The following is an 18,791-nucleotide window of genomic DNA, read 5'->3' on the forward strand; positions in this document are numbered from 1 at the left end:
GTCAGAACACAGAGCGGCTCTATAAGAGAGGCCACGGCTCTAGCAGACTTTGAGCCGCCCTTATATTTCAAGAACAGACAGTTATCTGAATGTCCGCCATGTAATACTACTTTTCCCCACTGCAGAGAAATTGCTGGCCGCGGCTTCCCCCACAGTATCACCTGTATACCAGTGATGTCAGGACTGACCACATCCTAGAAGGGGTTACGTCTGATGGGACAACCCTTTTAGGCTAGACTGTACTACCAGTGGCCCTGGCCCTTTTAGGCTAGACTGTACTACCAGTGGCCCTGGCCTTACACAGGAGAACTGGGATGTCCCATATGTATATTCAGTATAGTTGAGGTTTGACTGGTTAAACTAAAATAGTATGTGGTATTTCCTCTCTAGCACCGATAAGACAATACTCTCCATTTTGCATTGTTAAAGGGGTTATCCGGGATATGAAAACCAGGTCTTATTTATTTATTAAAAGAGCACCACTCCACTCCATAGGCTGTATTTGGTATTGCAGCTCGTTCCCTTTCTCTTAAATGTGGATGAGATGTAATACCAATCACACCCCATGGACACAAATGGTGCTATTTCCAGAGGGGAAAAAATAAAACTTTTTTTTTCATTTCCAGACAGTGCCCTTTAAGTAATGGAGAAAGGCGTTGGGGACAAGTCATAAAAATAGGTATACAAAGAGTGCATTGGTTTGCGGCAGTGACAACTAGCTGGTGCTACATACATTACAAACAGAAAAGTGGTAACAACATGTTGTATATCAAAGAGTTTATCCTCCCAATAGAGAGTGTCGGAAACAGAAAGAATCAGTGAGACGGAGTCCATCCATCACAGACAGAAGTGGCCATTCTACTAACCCCTCCCACTGCAGGGTCACCTTGACTCCAATATATTAGAATACATAGAAGCTGTACATCCCACTGCAAACTGGCAGATAAACAAGGATGTCATTAAAGGGAATTCTGAAGGACTTGTTGGTGGAATGACGATAATTTACATACTAGTTTTTGAAAAATGTAAATGTCTTTTTTAAAGCATTTTTCTAAAATATTTGCATCTCAAAAAAATAAATTCTGTATACATTTTTATAGGACGATTTCATATTTTATACACAGTAAATTATGTACATTGATAACTTCTAGATGGTTGTGAAATTTTATATGGTAGCGGCCGTGCAGGTTACAAAGAATTCAACGCTAGGGACATTCCTTAGAGACCCCCCCCCCCCCCCCCCCCCCCCACAATGATGGCAGTAAAGACCACCTATATAACCCACTACTGTCAAGAACCAGCAAGCTACTGGCCCTATGTGGAGCCAACCCAAATTTAGTTTTCTGTGTTACTGGCTCTCGAAAGTTTAGCTAGGTTTCCTTTACTTGCTGCAAATTATTTTTTTTCTGCCCTAGCCCTGTAGCTAAATATTTTGGCAAAGGTATAATGGGTTGTTGGCACCCACCTTACACCCATCATCTGGGGCACCGGTCCCTGGCTATGCCCCTATGGCACGCTCTTTTTGTAAAATAACGGGTAATGTGATGTAAAATAAAGGATGATCCCAAAACTAAGACAAAAACTGCCCTCATCCTTTATACAGAAACCCATCTTGGATGGTGTTCCCTTTTCTGAAGTTTGAATTCATATTCTGTGAGAGCGACTATATCATAGTGCAACATCACTCTCCATACACAGTTACGTCATAATACTGATAATGACATCATCCAGTAAGGAGTCTTGCTCATTGGATTTGTTCATTTAGCGTAGCTGTTCCTTTTATTTTACCATAGTTCCTCTTCAGGACAAGATGATAAATTGCTTGAGGCACTCAACAGGAGTAATGTTGGTACTAAAGTGCTGCTTACACATCTCCATAGAGGCCAAAGTCAGAAAAATAATCTATTTTGTTCATATTTGCACCTAAAATCAATACTATTAAATAAAAGTTACCTAAAATATGGTAAAAGATGTAGCAGATGTCGGCTGCATGTGTCATAGAGAACCAACTACCCATCAAACTATGGAAGAAGCCATTTCAACAGGCACATAGTAATAGGGGGTGCAAAGTAGTAGTTACACTGGGACTTGGTGAATAAGCGGCCCAAAGGTCTCTCTGATACATTGGAAGACACCAGTATTATAAATGGCACTTTGTAGGTGGGGGCCCAGAATCTGTGTTCTGCCATACTGGGTCTGTGCATGGGCCTTTTAAGACAACCACACTCAACTTTAGCAACCATCCATCTCCCCAGTGGAGGCTGACATTTTTGATAAGGCTAAAATAGAAATGTATATTAAAGTATCTCAACCTCCATAGTTCAGATGTGGAATATACTGCCTTGCAAAAAAGCAATACCCTTGTTGGTCTATTGCCAGCGCTCATCTCTCTTCACTTGTAAATGTAAAATGACCTAATTGATTTGTGAGGGTAGAGTTAAAGGGGTTGTCCGATTTCATCTTTTTCACATTCAATGGGGTTGTCCTACTTCTAGTTGTTCTTTTGCAGAAAGCAAGCAGCTCCATAGACTGTGCAGTGGCCCAGGTTGGTACTGCATGTTGCGTCCTGAAGTGAATGGGTGTGCAGTACCATTGTGGCCACATATGGAGCTATCTGCTTCCAGTGCAAGCCTTTAGGGCTATCTAAAAAGAAAATCTTATCTTAGAATCATTAGTGGTCCCACAAACAAAATGAACACATTACCCTTATTTGTAGCAGATTATCACGTATGATGGTATGACGTACAGTAGATGGAGAAAAATATTGTAAAATAAATGTAAAGTGTGACTCTTACGAAATCTTGTAAGTCATATGTAATTCGAAAAGATAAAAAGTCAAGAAGTACTTGTGTCCGTGTCATTATTCATTGATTACGTTTCCCTTTGACCATGGGATGGAAATGGTGTTTTTATTGGAGTTGTAGAATCATCAAGGACAAAAGAATGAAAGCCACCCGGAAGCGCAAGTCCTCGGCCCAACTCAATAATATTTCATTGTATGTTGAGTTCACGTATTATTGGGATGGTCTAAGTCTCTGTACAATTTTTTACACAGTTTATTGTACCATAATATAAATGGCATGTGCAGCCATCGTCAAGGTTGTGCCGTCATGACCTTCTAGCCATTCTTCATATATCATCATCTTTTTACCAGAATTGGTGATCAGCACTGTAAGGATTGAAAAGGTGGAAGACTGGGGAAACGTTTGGCTTCAGAAGTGCCTTAGTATGGAAAAGGAATGCTTGGGGTCATTTAAGAAGGTAGTATTTCACCTAAGTCAAGAATAAAACTCTTGGAGAAGTCTTTAAAAAACATTTAACTTGTGCTGATTATCTGGATCCTTGTCCAGCCAAGAGCTCTTCCAAAGTTCCCTCCTCTATAGTAGAACTGGAACGTGGATGTTCTGTGGATACATTTGTGAGGAGTCTTGTGGCTTCATGACTGGGGCACATCACATACCGGTTGGTGTTCTCAGGTTGATGAACCTCAGCTGTCACAGAAGTGGCTTTTAAGAATAGGTCATCGCCAAAATCCTTGGCATCTAAACCACCTACAGCTCCAAGTTCCCCATCATCATTAAAGGATGAGGAAAGAGGCTCTTCCATGTTTACGTAGAGAATTTCTTCAGGGTCTTTAGCCGGAGGCAAATTCTTAAGAATTTTCTCCAGTTCTCTATGGAGTGTTTCAAAACTTGGACGATCCTTGGAATTTAACTGCCAACAGCTAGCCATCAACTCATATCTAGAGAGAAGAGAGAGATCAGTAATCAGACAAAAAGTAGTTTATCAACTGGAGAAAGCATAAAGGACATAACTAATATTTTGTAGCTTGTAAGAATAAGGAAGCATACTAGTATTTCTATCACTGTAAGTAATAGGAATATCTTAGTAGACCAAGCAATGAAGACTGAGATTTAAGGGCCATTTACACCGGACGATTATCGTGCAAAATTAATTTGAACGAACATAAATGCGCAATAATCGTTACATCTAAATGCAAAACATCATTTACTATTCATTGGTCGCTCACTTTCAACCAGCATACAAATCGTTGCTGGATCGCTGACTTCCCGCTGCGTATAAACGTTCCCCAAGGAGTCAGCAATAGTCAGTGATGATCTGCCTGTATAAACGCTCTGCACAAGCGCTAACAACTTAGCGGTGGCGTCAGTGCTTGTGCAGTCGTTGAGCCAACCGTCCCTTGTAAATGAAGTGTTAATCACATGCAGTTTTTGGAGCACCTTTTTTCAGCTAAGCACAATCGGGAATGCATAAGGGGGGGGGGGGGGGGGAATTGTATCCACAGCAGTGTATGGTTCCAGTCTTATGGCTCCAAGACTTTAACATCACTGTCTCATTAGCTAAGATCTGACCTCTAAGAATTGCTCCAATAGAAGCACAATCCTCTTCATTGCTTACACATACAGGTATTCGGTACTACATTCAAGTGAGTAGAATGAGCTACAGTACATAAGATAATTACCCATATGGATAAACTGCTCTGACTGTTAACATCAAAAGGGTCACTGCTTTGTTCAGTAGGGTTTTTATAATTTGGACTCCAAGGATGATACATTGATGGCCTACACTAATAATAACAATCTTCATTTATATAGCACTAACATATTCCACAACGCTTACAAAGCAGGGGAAACAAACAAAACCGCGGCTACATAGTAATCAATTGATGGAAACAATAGGGGTGCGGGTCCTGCTACAACGAGCTTACATACTACAAGTAATGGGGTGATACAGAGGGTAAAGGGGCTGGAGATGTGGCTGGTATGGCGAGGCGGAGAGTGAGGGATGCTATACACACAGACAATGGTCAGACTTAAATCAATCAATCAGCTGTGTAAGCAACATGTTATCAGGAGGAGTAAAGAGGGATTTGGTTTAGAAGATGCGGTATGCCTTCCTGAAGAGGTGCGTTTTTAGAGCACGCCTGAAGTTGTGTGAGTCAGGATTGCTCGGATAGTTTTGGGTAGCGCATTCCAGAGGACTGGAGCTTCTCTGGAGAAGTTTTGGGGGTGGGAAAAAGAGGTTCGAGTTATAGGATGATAATGTCCTGGAGAACCCACATATGCTAGATGAAACACTGGGAACAATCAGCTTGCTTTGGGGTTGTATGCGTGTGTAGATATGTATTTAGATGACATATATGGATAAAGTACATGATATAAGAGCTGGTATTTTTTGCATTTGATTTTATTTTATGTGGGTAGCATAGATTTTGTCCAGTGCATTCGGTTCTTGTGAGTTGTTCATTTTGGTAAGGTAAGCTGTCCTGGCTATCTATTATTTCATACATTATATTTGAAGCAAAAGGTCTGAAATTACATGATAAACAGTTCAGGACTTAATGTACCATTGGAGACCATTTTACTAACTATACAAAAAGTTTTGAAATATTTTTACATTGGTTTTATATATTTTGTATTTATCTTAAGTCACAGTCTGTATTATAGTTCATTCTGCTTTATTGAAGTTCATTTGTTACTTGTTTCTGAGCTCAGATCTCCTACATTCCCTGCTTGTTCAGCATTAGTACAGAACTTCCACTGCCAATTTATAATCCAAGCGCAGTCTTTCCACTATAATAATATGAATTTGCAATGTACATTTTGGTTATTCTGTGAGAATCATAGTGGGTTTAACCGTGGCACACCAACACGTACACATTCCTTCACAGACAATGTGGTTCGACCTTCAAAAGCTTCTGTCAGGAATCTTTTTGTCAGACATCCTAGATGGCTTGACTAACAGGATGTGGCTTAATGTCTTTCAGATCAGGAATGAAATAATTTCCTATTCTGGTTCAAAACCAAGGTGGATGGCAATCAGCTATCTGAGACGAGTTAATGATTATTGTAGAGAAAGGCAATCTAATAACTTTCAGAGGAAATTCAACTGGAATTTTCCAAAAAGTTAATACAATGTATAAGAATTTACATTAAGAAAAATTGTGTGAATTACAAAACCTATTTGGTAATTCATTATCCCGTGGAGCTCACAGTCAAGCCTAAATATGTGGCAGCACTTAGCAATATACTTACTTCATCAATATAGAACATTAGTAATGCTGCTCATGTTATTTTCAAATTTTTTTTAAAAAATGGAAAAATATCTTTAAAAATAACCTAAAGATAAGTTCAGTCCATGACAATATTACAATCAAATTCACCCAAAAAATATCCGTTTACCTACATTGTAAAATCAGAGGGACACAGAGGTAAAATATGGGCTAGAAGAGTTACATAGATGGCATGAGCCATGGATCCCTTTAATATGGCCGGTGCTTGGAGCTTACTCCAATCCTTGACTTGTCAAACAAACATTCTTGATGGTGGATTGGTTTCTTCTTTGGAAAGCCAATTTGGTTAAACTTTTGAACCAGCCAATGACAACGCTAATCATCTTTATACACCGTATCACAATGGCCACCCAAGACATACTCGAAGGACCTCCATAAAAAATACAACAGTGTGGTCTTACAAGTGTTCAGGATATGAGGGGATTACAGGTCCACTAAAACTTCTGTGCTAGAAAAATTGCCGATTTTTTTTTTTACTCTAGTGCCATATTTGGAGAGTGAAAAAACAAAAAACCCTGAATTAGGATGGTTTCACATGATCTTTTTTGTAAAAACACTGCATTTTTGTGGCCTTTTTGCTGGCATTCCTCTTTTCATGTTTTTTGTGGTAACCCCCACCTTTTCTGCATCCACATGTTACTTGTAAGTCAATAGGGAATTATAAAATGCACAACACGAGAGTGAGAGGTTTTTTATGGTGCATTTCTTCATTATTTGGGGATATCTCAGCATGCTCTACAGGCAAAACAAAACACCCTCCAAAAACTCTGTGGTACCAAAATGCTTGCAGAAAAACACATGAGGTTTATTTTTCTTTTTCTAAAAAGCCTCATAACCTTCGGCAAGGAGACTCTGTGTGAGGCGGCAGCGCATGACTCCGAGAGTCAATTAACACCGAAGAGTGGATCCCTTTATCATGCCCCTCCCTCTGAGGTTATGTACTGGGTGTATAACGTTTAGTACTCCTCCAAGGGATTCCTATTGCTGCACATACAGTAACAGTGTGGTTCTCGCTCCAACAGTAAATGTATAGTAAATTAGATCAGAAGGTTCTGTCCTTATAGTTACAGTAGAACAAAAACCAATACTCACAATCCATCCAGGCAATCTGGTGGCTGCTTAAGCCGGTTCCCTTGTCTCAAGTAGTCATAGATTTCACTGTTTTCCACCCCAGGATATGGTGTTTGGCCCCGTGTTGCAATTTCCCACATGGAGACTCCAAACGACCACTGACAAGAGAAGAACATCAGTCACTTTATGCAACTTTGGACCATCCCTATTTTTCAGAAGGGTCCCAGACAATCAACGGATCTCAGGGAGTGGAATCAACTTTAATCGGTAGGGAAACCTGGGAACAGGAATTCAACTTATCTGCAGTGCCCCATCAGGTGAAATGAAGCATTACACATTACTCACTGAACTCAATAAGCTGTCTGTTTAATGTGTAGAAATGTTGTGTTCTCCTGAAGGAAAGGTGCTTTTTGGAACTTTGCTTTGACCAATTAGGATCCTGATTGGGTGTCTGTCTATTAACTCAGAATTCCCTAATAGCATATTTGAAAATGTGTTTAATGAAAAAGTCTACTCTTAAAAAAGTTCAATCACTCCAGCAGCTGTGGTTATTTTTTACAAAAATTTACATTTCCGTAACCCTAGGATTTCAAGGCATGCTAGTTACATATTAACTACGCAGAATTACATTTGGCCTCATACAATAGCATTACACAGCGATTTGACTCACCACATCACTCTTGGTGGTGTACACACGGTCTGCCAGGCTTTCTATTGCAATCCACTTGACTGGCATTTTGGCAATCCGACCTTGCCTATAATAATCTCCATTGTAGATTTTCTTGGACAGACCAAAGTCGGCCACACAGACATTCATGTTCTCATTTAACCTGGGTGAAGTGATAGAGATTATTTGTGAGATGGAGGACAAAAACTGAAGGACGGAGAAATCGTCACTAAAGTAGTAGTACTCAACCAGACCCCAACACCTTGGGGGCCGGCGGGCCATCCAGCCGATTATAAGAAGGTTGGGCAATGGTCCTTTGACCAATAAATATACAATATTGTATAATTAATGGAGGCTCTAGAACGTATGGCAGCAATATGTCTGAGGGCTACATGGAGGGTGCAGATATTACTTTAGCACTAGATTAAAAACCAACCCAGTGACATCCTTGACTTACGCTTGGCCCCATGGGCTCTATGTATTGGGAGTGTCTGTGCCTTTATTTCATGCACAGACACTCCCACATCTATAGATTCTTGCATCTTCTGTCTTCGAGATTGGACATCAGATGTACTTTCAAAACACACTGATAAATACTATTAGATGAATTACACTTTTTTGCCTCTGAAGATGGTAACAAAGGTCTACCCAAGATGGCTGAACCATTACAGAACATTGTTAAAACATTGCAAGAATATGTAAGAATCTTACATGCAGTTTCGGGCAGCCAGGTCTCGGTGGATGAAGTTCTTGCTGCTCAGATACTCCATGCCACTAGCTATATCTGTCATGAACTTCACCAGCATCTGTGTTGGAAGGTACTGCAAGCAAATATATTATACAAGGTCACAAATTGTTATCTAATTCATAACTTTAACTGTCTACTTGCATGGATTCCTAGGCCCCCTGCCAGTGTGGACAATGCTGGAAGCACATAGTGCTATCCATATTGCAGTGGCCCAGGTTGGTACTGCAGGCACACCTCCCACTGAATTTAATTGGAGCTGCACCTTCCATACCAACTTGAGCCATTGCAATGTTCACAGCACTATGTGCTGCCAGTGTTGTCTGCACCATGCAATAGGCATGGCAATCAGCTGATCAGTGTGGATCCCAAGTGGTGGACCCCCAACAATCCTGAGGATAGATCATCAATAGTAAAGTCCCTTTAAGGACTTGTTATCTCTCTTGGCATGTCTGTTTTGGTAGGAACAACTCTCCATTGTGTTGTTCCCCAGTTACTCCTCCTAGAAATATATACATAAACGAACAACTGGGTATCACCATTCTACTTGGTAATAGGGCACTCCGACACTGTCACCACTAATTGGATATTGTCAGTCTTTGTAGGGACTCGCCCCAATGACAAGAAGAATAGCAATACCCAGTTGTAAATTTATTCATGCATTTCCAGGAAGAATAACAGAGGCCCCATCTGCATTACACATTGCAACAGTATTACATACCAAGGGGGCATCTCCGAGTCGAGAATATAGAAGGAAGCTGTGCAGATCTCCATGTTTCATGAATGGCAAAATAACAACAGGTGACGGATATCCTTCATTCTCTGTATTCTGAAGACAAACCCCTGAATGATGGAGAGAAGAAAAAAAGGGCAGTATTAGACAAACTGTTCACTATAGATGGATTATTCAGGTCTGCCATGGTTGCAGGGGAATCCTGTGAACTGTGGTCCTTACAGGTGGTCTACATTGCAAGAAAAAAATAAGTGAACCCTTTGGAACTACCTGGAATTATACACTGTTTACTAACAAAATGTGTTCTGATTGTTATCCAAGACACAATCATAAAGAAACACAATGTAACAAAGCTAATAACACACAAACAGTTGTACCGTTCATGTGTTTTATTGAACATAATGAAGAACATCCACAGAACAGGGAGAAAAAGTAAGTGAACCCTTTAAATTAATAAGCTTTCAATTCCACTTTAGCAGCAATGTATGTCCAGGATTCAACCAGTATCCTCTATAAACATCAGCCAAGCTGTATGGACACAGGAATGAATGCATGAATGTTTGTACACGAGTTTTCTAGTGTACAAAAGTTGCAATTTTGTCGCTTTCACGCCAGGCCCTGTTACATTTTTCAAAAAGTGGGGGGTGTCTAGGGTGAGAACGTGCGGCTAAGTGCGGTCCGTCACATTTACTATAAAGTACACCAGAAACTGGCATAAATTATAGCAGGAACCTTCAGCAGCTTGGAGCTGACATACCTTTCAGTTTGATGTATGGTGGAGGTGCTGACGCACGCGACAAGTGTAGTGAAAGGCTTGCGCACCGCTGGCACGTTACTTAAGGCCAATTTAGACACAACGATTATTGCTCAAAATTCACTCAAAAGCCGTCTTTTGAGCGATAATCGTTGTCTCTAACTGCACAAAGACAACAATGAGCCTTATCAGGGATTCACAGCGGGATACAGCGGATACTATTGTTTCATCCCGATCCCTGATGACAGGCGGAGAATGAAGAACAGAGCAGTCCAGCTGTGTTCTCCATACCCCACATGGAGCGCTCCGCTGTATAACAGCCAGGTGCTCTGTGCAGAGAACAGCTGGATGCAGAAGACAAGCGGGGCCTCCCTGCTTGTCTTCTGTATCCTCCGCTCGCAGCGCTCGGCTGTATAACAAGTTTATTACTTGGGGATGAAGGATATTAACATACAAAATTAAAATACAGACATATTGGGCATATTTCTATAGACCAAAGTTTCACACATCAGTCTAATGAAACTATGCATCAGGCCAAAGTGACAAATGTCTTAACAGGTGCAAAGAGGTGCCAGATCTTAATTTTTGAAAAAGTGGCAGGGATTGGCCAAAAATCTCGAAAAGCTGCAATTTTGGCTTGTGCACCAAAACTGTAACTTGTGTATGCCAGAAAACTGTCATACAGCACTTGAAGTGAGGACACGTGGCCCCTTTAAATAACATGAGACGTGTTACATTTCGTAACTAAGAAAATCTATTTAAAAAAATTCTTGGACATCATTTCGCAAAGCTGTCTGTTTTTCTCAGAAGTTAAATGGCCATAAGGCAAGTGGTGCCATAACTTAAAGACATCTATTACGAATTGAAAAACACTGTGGTAATGGCGGCACACCCAAAATCAGATGGTTTTGGTGGAGAAAAATATCTTGTTAGAATCCAGGGATTGCAGTTCAGAAATGATAGATTGTGTAAGGAGGGTGGAGGCTGCAGTGTGCTTTGCCAGATGAGTTTTTATGAAAAGTGCAGTGAACCACGTCTGCCACTAGGTGGCGACAAATGACTTGCTTTATTATACAAGAAAGGGAATATTGGGCAATAGAAACTATGTAACGGTCTTGAACAAACCAAGTTTCTAATACAATTTGCCACTATAATAAACTCCATTATAATGTATTGCTTGATTCTGGTTGGATAACAGGCAGATCTACAGATGTCAAACTATTAAAATATTCATTATCATAGAATATCAATGCATTGGCTACCAACACACTAATGAACGTGTCTCATGCAGCCTTGGAAACATTCATATAACATTATATTAAAAAGTTGCTAAAGAGGCTTTACAAAAGTGAAGCTAAACTTTTGCAAAAGGAAACGTTTTACAAATCTCCAATGTCCTTTATTGTACATTGCTGTCAGTGAATGGAAACATTCTAAGAGATTAAAAAATCTTTCCTGGTCATATCCCCTGAAAGCTATTGTACCAGAAAAGACTTTTTTCTATTATGCGCCGAGTCCCCCCACCTACACCATTAGTCAGGGTTACATGTCCCCTTCTTCTCCTCATTGCGGGCTTGCTGCACCCCCACAGTGAGGAGGAGATTGGATGCAGCGGCAGTCACGCATGCACGGTGCCGCTCCATTCATTTGCAATGGGACTGCTGAAGATAGTTTAGCGCATGTACTTGGCCACTTCTGTCAACTCAATTGAAATGCTGTGCATGTGCAACCGCTGTTCCATTCAATCTGCCGTCACTGCGGGGGGGTGTAGCGAGCAGCGAGACCCCCACCGATTAGACTTGTTTTCCCTATCCTATCGATAGAGGATAAAAGTCTATTGTGGTAAATTCCTTTACCAGCCCACATCTGCATGGGGACATGATCTGGGTAGATGTACAATCTCTGGATGTGCATAAAATGCTTCCATTCATTGATAGCAAGCTGAAATTTTAGAGAGGACAGAGATAATTACTCTAATTACATATCAATTAGTTCAGCTGCATTAGTGGTCATGTCACACTGGTACCGCCACTCACCAATGAGACGCATGACATTGGGATGATCAAATTCCTTCATACACACGGCCTCGCTCAGGAAATCCTCCATCTCGGTGCGGGTGCAGATGGCAACTAACAGAAGGAGAAAAAGAAATTGCAAAAACTCACAAGCAAGAATCTTCCCAACGAACAGATACAGTTCCATAGAAAATACAGAATGATTTAACTATTGGGAGAATCATAAAAGTAGACCAAAAACAGAGTGCCCCCCCCCTCCCAATTTCTATGAGATGCAGGCTCTAGAGGAATCAACCAAAATAGCCAATCACTTACTCTTCATGGTCTTCACAGCCACCTTGAGAATGTAATCATCTTGATTCAACTGACCCTCCATGACCGAGCCAAACTCTCCTAAGAAACAGGATCAAAAATCATCCTTATGGGTTGTCTGTTCTCTCCCGTTACACCAAGGTGCTCATACATACAGAATAAAAGGTGCCCATGACATTCATACAACTGGCGGTGTAAAGTGACAAACATCAAGCCGTGATGACATCATTTGGAAATATCAGCTGCTTATTTGTAAAGCGTTGTATCTCATTGCAATATCAGTATATGTCATCCATAGTTGATGGGACGGGCTCTGCTGCTCAGGATTCTTGTCTATCAATTGTTTGCCCAGACTGCTGTCATTGCAGACAGAGGTGGAAGCAGGTAGCTCTGTCAATATTGTAGCGGTGGGTTGGTAATGCAGACACACTGAATCCAGTTCAATACTAACCCAGGCCACTGCAGCATGGACAGAGCTACCTGCTTCTGCCTCTGTCCCCAATGACACTGGGCCCGATAATAGCTGATCACTGGGGATATGAAGTAGCAGACACCCGCCAATCAACTACTGATGACTTACCCTAAGAATAGGTCATCAATAGTAAAGTCCCAGAAAACCCTGTAAGGAAGAGAGTTGTCTCTACTGCCACCTATAGGTAACTGTTCTGCAAGTTAATGTCCAATCCTTTTAAGAGTCTTGAAATATGGCTGAACTGATGAGGGGCAAGAATCCCAAAACAACTGCCAACAGATGGGTACGTCATGTTTTAGGGCTTTTTAATGGGTCAGACATGGATTTATATTGTAGCTACCTATAGAAGGCACTAGAGAGATACTGCAGTTTTATTCCTTTTTGAGGAGAGCGACTGTAATTTGAATACTCTCTCTACCTAAAACGAAACCTCTCTAAAACTGACTTACTGGTATTTCCGCCCTCCACTAACCGACCTCATCCTGACATCTCCATCTCAGTGTGTGGCACCACCATAACTCCCAAACAACATGCCCGCTGCCTTGGGGTCATATTCGACTCCGATCTCTCATTTACCCCATACATCCAATCTCTGGCCCGAACATGTCAGCTGCACCTCAAGAACATCGCAAGAATCCGCTCTTTTCTCACCATAGACACGCTGAAAACACTTACTATTGCCCTCATCCACTCACGACTCGCTTATTGCAACTCATTGCTGATCGGCCTCCCCTGCACCAGACTCTACCCTCTCCAATCCATCCTGAATGCGGCAGCCAGGCTCATCTTCCTGTCCAGCCGCTACTCGGACGCCTCTGCCCTGTGCCAGTCACTGCACTGGCTGCCCGTTAAATACAGAATTCAATTTAAACTTACTACCCTCATCCACAAAGCCCCCCACAGTGCAGCGCCCCCCTATATCGCCTCCCTCATCTCAATCCATCACCCAGCCCGGGCTCTCCGCTCGGCAAACGAAACTAGACTGCACACCCCTCTAATTCGAACTTCTCACTCCCGCCTCCAAGACTTCTCCAGAGCAGCACCAGCCCTCTGGAACGCATTACCAAAGGCTACCCGGGCAATCCAGGACTCGAAAAACTTCAGGCGTGCTCTAAAAACGCACCTTTTCAGGGAGGCATACAGCATACCCTAAACCGACTCCTCTGTATGCCACCTGATAACATGCTTCCTGACCTATTGACTGCAATCCCTGCTAGCTGTCACAAACTGCCCCTGCAGTCATACCGATTCTGCCATCACACGGCCAAATATCTGACCATTGTCTATGTGTATAGAATCCCTCACTCTCCACCCCGCCATACCGTGCACATCTCCAGCCCTTTACCTTCTGTATCACCCCATTACTTGTAGTATGTAAGCTCGTTGGAGCAGGACCCTTCCCTATTGTTTCCACCAACTGATTACTATGTAACCGTGGTTCTGTAATTTAATTTTTTGTACTTTTGTCTTTCTGTATCTCCCGTCTATGTAAGCGCTGCGGAATATGTTGGCGCTATACAAATAAAGATTATTATTATTATTATTACTTTTTCCCATGATGCATTGCTTGTAAGCTTACAACAGTTGGATCTCCATGAGGAGAATCAGTACCTTAAAAACCTAGAAAAAGTAACTCTATTACAGAAGAGAAGCTTTCCTTCCCTATCACAGAGATCCATCATAATTCTATTACAGAGGGATATAGCTATTGTTAACTCTCTGGGACCCGTTAGCAATCAGCAGCCACTGGGTTAACAAACTGCCCTTCAGGAATAGCTGGGACAAATCTGGCAAGACATCAGTCTGCCAGGAGGACGCTGAAGGAAACCATTAGAGCAAGAGCTGTTTTCCGATAGCTTTTCCAGACTGTGTAGGATAAGACAGGGAACGGAAGTGGGGCCTGCGAGGCTCGTGTTACTGTATGACCGTTCCCACAGTGTGGATGAGACAGCAAGAACCTGTCCTATGAGCAGGAGATCGGAGGTCAGATGGGAAAGATGGGAAGTCCTAGAATTGCATAGGAAGTCTCGGAGGAGATTCTAGTTTACTTTACTTCCCACAGAATGTGACTAGTTCCAGATACAACTTTCTACAAACTAGGAACCCACAATAGATCAGGATCATAAATCAGTCCCTCAATGCAGGGAAGGGTAAAGTAGTGGGGACACATTTTAGGGAAATTATTTTTACATATCCACAGTTTCAGCAAGTGTTCTTGCAGATTTGTTTATATGGAAGAAGGTTGTGCGCTGCACGATAAGAGGAGGAAGCAGAAGCCCTGGATGACCTCTCTCATGGTTGAAGGAACATTTAAGGATCTCTCTCATGGTTCCCCGCAGTGTGTAACTGTCTTTATATAATGTATGAGGAAACAACTCCAAAGGATATAACATTTGTGATCCACTATTAGTGGTACTGACACAGAAATAACTGAGGTGCTTCCTCAATACTGTGGTTAAGGCCAGGTCCACAAAATGTGATACAGGTGGGCATGGAGGCTCTAGTACCCTGTTGTACCCCCTCTAACTTAAATACAAGATGTGATACAGGCGGGCATGGGGGCTCTAGTACCCTGTTGTACCGCCTTTAGCTTGGATACAAGATGTGATACAGGCGGGCATGGGGGCTCTAGTACCCTGTTGGGCCACCTTTAGCTTGGATACAAGATGTGATACAGGCGGGCATGGGGGCTCTAGTACCCTGTTGTACCGCCTTTAGCTTGGATACAAGATGTGATACAGGTAGGCATGGAGGCTCTAGTACCCTGTTGTACCGCCTCTAGCTTGGATACAAGATGTGATACGGGTGGGCATGGAGGCTCTAGTACCCTGCTGTACTGCCTCTAGCTTGGATACAAGATGTGATACAGGCGGGCATGGAGGCTTTAGTACCCTGTTGTACCGCCTCTAGCTTGGATACAAGATGTGATACAGACAGGCATGGAGTCTCTAGTACCCTGTTGGGCCGCCTTTAGCTTGGATACAAGATGTGATATCGGTGGCCATGGAGGCTCTAGTACCCTGTTGGGCCGCCTTTAGCTTGGATACAAGATGTGATATCGGTGGCCATGGAGGCATACAGGTTCCACATGGTATACTGTGGCATATTGGTCATTTGCTGTAACTGAGCCTCTAGATTGTGAAAATTCATAGGCTGTCAAAGCTGGCATCCCAAATGGTCCCATACAGGTTCTATTGGAGATAAATCTGGTAACCGGGCAGCCACAGAAGTGGGACAATGTTATTGAGACATTCCTGTGACCCCCTTATGTGTGCGGCCAAGCGTTATCCTGCTGGAAAATGCCTCTTGGAAGCCGCCATGAGAGGAACACACGTGGTTACAGGATGTCCTGAACATATCGCTGAGCTGTCATTGTTCCCTGTACCACTAGGGGTGACCAACTATCGTATGCGATGGTCCCACTCAGACCATCACACCAGCAATGGGGGCAGTGTGCCGCTCAACAGACAAGACAGGATGGAGGCGCTTATCCCTAGGTCTCTAGACACAAACATGTCCATCGCCAGTGCTGAAATTATGTCTGGATTTGTCACTAAAGGCAATCGGTTCCACTCCGTAGCAGCCCAGTTTCATAATTCATGACACCACTGCAAACAAAGGCGCCAATGGGTGGATGTCAAAGACAGTACACGTAATGGACACCGTGAGACCAAATGTCCTTTAGTCAAGCACCTGAGAATGGTTCTGACAGACACAGGAGCCTTAGAAAGGAGTATCTTCCCACAGCACTCACAAACAGGTAAGACTCCAATCACAGGAGGAACCTCTCAATAATTAGAAAAATGCAAAAGCCAATACTGAGTTGTGAACTGTCAACCCAAAAATAGTCCGATATATAGAAGATCGGCAGCATAAAATGGTGCAACAAACTTTATTTGTTCCATAGATAAAAATACAGGCAACGTTTCGGCCAATAAATGGCCTTTATCAAGCCGCTATCCAATGAGACTGTGCAAGAGATCCATGCTTCAGGACCCTACAAACAAGGAGCCTCTGAGAGCCTTATATATATATATGTGTGTGTGTCATACTGTAATGCTAATGATTCATATATTCACTGCTCTCCCTATTTCTTCTCGCTCCCCTGTCGCTGATTGACAAATCTCTCCATATGTATAGTAATAGAGCAAAACTTGTCAATCGGCTGCTTGAGGTGGGGAAGGTGTGGAGAGCAGTGAATATATGAATACTCGGGAATCTCATTAAACTCATTTCGCTGGGGCCTACAAAACAAATTCTTCAATGAGTATAAGTAACGGACTGCTGAATTCAGCGGGTCTGTCACAATACTGTGCTGCCTGTAGCCAGGGCAGCTTTAGGGATCTGTCAGCTTGCCTCTAATGTATGATCATCATACTACAGTTTGTATCCACATATATCCTACATAAGAAGACAAATAACTTTTTATTTATTGCATTGCCTATTTTCTGCCACTCCTTGGACGCATTCACAAATCTGTTGGTTGTTTGGCAACAGTCAATGAGCTTATTGACAGACAAGTCCAGGAACTACCCGTCCTTTCATTGCATGTGCATTTTGATGCATTTGGGTTTTTTTTGCTAAAAGTAAGAATGAATTCAAAAATGGGAGACTCATACAATTTTCAGTCATACTTCTACTCCACGCAGGATTCCCTGTCTCGAAGAAGGGGCTCCTAAACATGTTTATCCATCTGGGATGCCCATTTGCCCTAATAGAGCATATTGGAAAGGAGGTTGTGGGCTATGATATGCCAGTGCGGGTAACATTCACAAAAACTTAAAAAGGTGGAATTACTTATTAGCTTAAAAAACAAGCTGATACCAGAAAAACTGATCAATGCAGTGCCTCTCTCTACCTTCTCCAAGGGTCTTGCCAAGCGTAAGTTTGTGCCGATCCACCATAACATCTCGGAGCTTCTCTTTAAGATCATCACTAATGCCCAGTCGGTTCACTGGAATGTGGAGAATAATCAGTTACTTTCTTCATGGAGACTTTATTCTAGCATAGACCAATAAAGACATTCAAAGCAGTTCACTCAGAAACAATGTAACAACCACTTCGGGAAACGTATGAAATGTATACATTTATCAGTTGTGCAATACAGTAGTTGTTCCTCAAAATGTATACAATATTTTTCCTCGAAAACAGCTCCCTCCTGCTGAAGAGTCCCAGAAGAATCTTAAGTTAGATTGACTGCCTGGATGAAGCCATCCTAAGAGCAAAGTCTTTCTGTAACCATGCAGCCTGAATCCCAGTGTTATTCAGCACAAAACATGAGCAGGAATTTCCTGATGTTCAGCCAAGTGGATGGAGGATGAACAGATTCTCTGCAGACTCTTCCAGATCTTGAGTCTATCAATCTGGTCTAGCAGGCAACCCCACCTATCCCTGTGCTTATTCCCAGTATTACATACCCTGTCGTCTGTACACGGGGGGCTATCCTGACATCTGGCATATTAGGCAAGTCATAAATATTTATTTGTTACATAAGACTAGACTCAACTAAAATCTAAACCTTATTTCAGCAGAAAGCAACAGGATATTCCCATAGCTTACTAACCCTTCAGACCCATAAGTAACTTTATGCTGCGAGTTGGTTAGTCACTGGTCATTGGATTAGACTACTAGTCAAAGATACTCAAAAGGAATTCAACTTGCAATGCTGAGTACTATGAATAGAAGCATGTGAAGCCCATTTTTGGAGATCTGTGACCATATATAGGTTAAGGTGTTGGTTAAACAAAGGAGCATGTCAGACTTACAGGTGGCTTCTGTGGTTCTTCTACTGTAAGATTTCCTTACTCGGTACCGGACCACAAGTTCTCCTTGCTCCACAGTTGGTTCAAAGGCCTCCCTGAAAATATACATGGCACATCATAAGTATTATTGACTTGTATGCAATGTTTTCCATAAACCTTTGTGATT

General features: G+C 42.2%; 1 protein-coding gene across 1 annotated transcript in view; it reads right to left on the reverse strand.

Moving 5' to 3' along the window:
• Positions 1–1,237: 1,237 nt before the first annotated feature.
• The window catches only part of AXL (AXL receptor tyrosine kinase), a 76,366-nt gene continuing 58,812 nt past the window's right edge, over positions 1,238–18,791 (reverse strand). The window contains exons 12-20 of the mRNA XM_066582015.1: positions 18,629–18,720; positions 17,722–17,817; positions 12,395–12,472; positions 12,101–12,193; positions 9,299–9,420; positions 8,544–8,653; positions 7,836–7,995; positions 7,187–7,323; positions 1,238–3,742 (exon numbers count right to left, since the gene is read on the reverse strand). Of these exons, the coding sequence (XP_066438112.1) occupies positions 3,331–3,742; positions 7,187–7,323; positions 7,836–7,995; positions 8,544–8,653; positions 9,299–9,420; positions 12,101–12,193; positions 12,395–12,472; positions 17,722–17,817; positions 18,629–18,720 (1,300 nt within the window). The 3' untranslated portion in view covers positions 1,238–3,330. The remainder of the gene's footprint in view (positions 3,743–7,186; positions 7,324–7,835; positions 7,996–8,543; positions 8,654–9,298; positions 9,421–12,100; positions 12,194–12,394; positions 12,473–17,721; positions 17,818–18,628; positions 18,721–18,791) is intronic.

The sequence above is a fragment of the Eleutherodactylus coqui genome, chromosome 10 (genome assembly GCF_035609145.1).
Source record: "Eleutherodactylus coqui strain aEleCoq1 chromosome 10, aEleCoq1.hap1, whole genome shotgun sequence".
In the NCBI taxonomy this organism is placed as follows: Eukaryota; Metazoa; Chordata; class Amphibia; order Anura; family Eleutherodactylidae; genus Eleutherodactylus; species Eleutherodactylus coqui.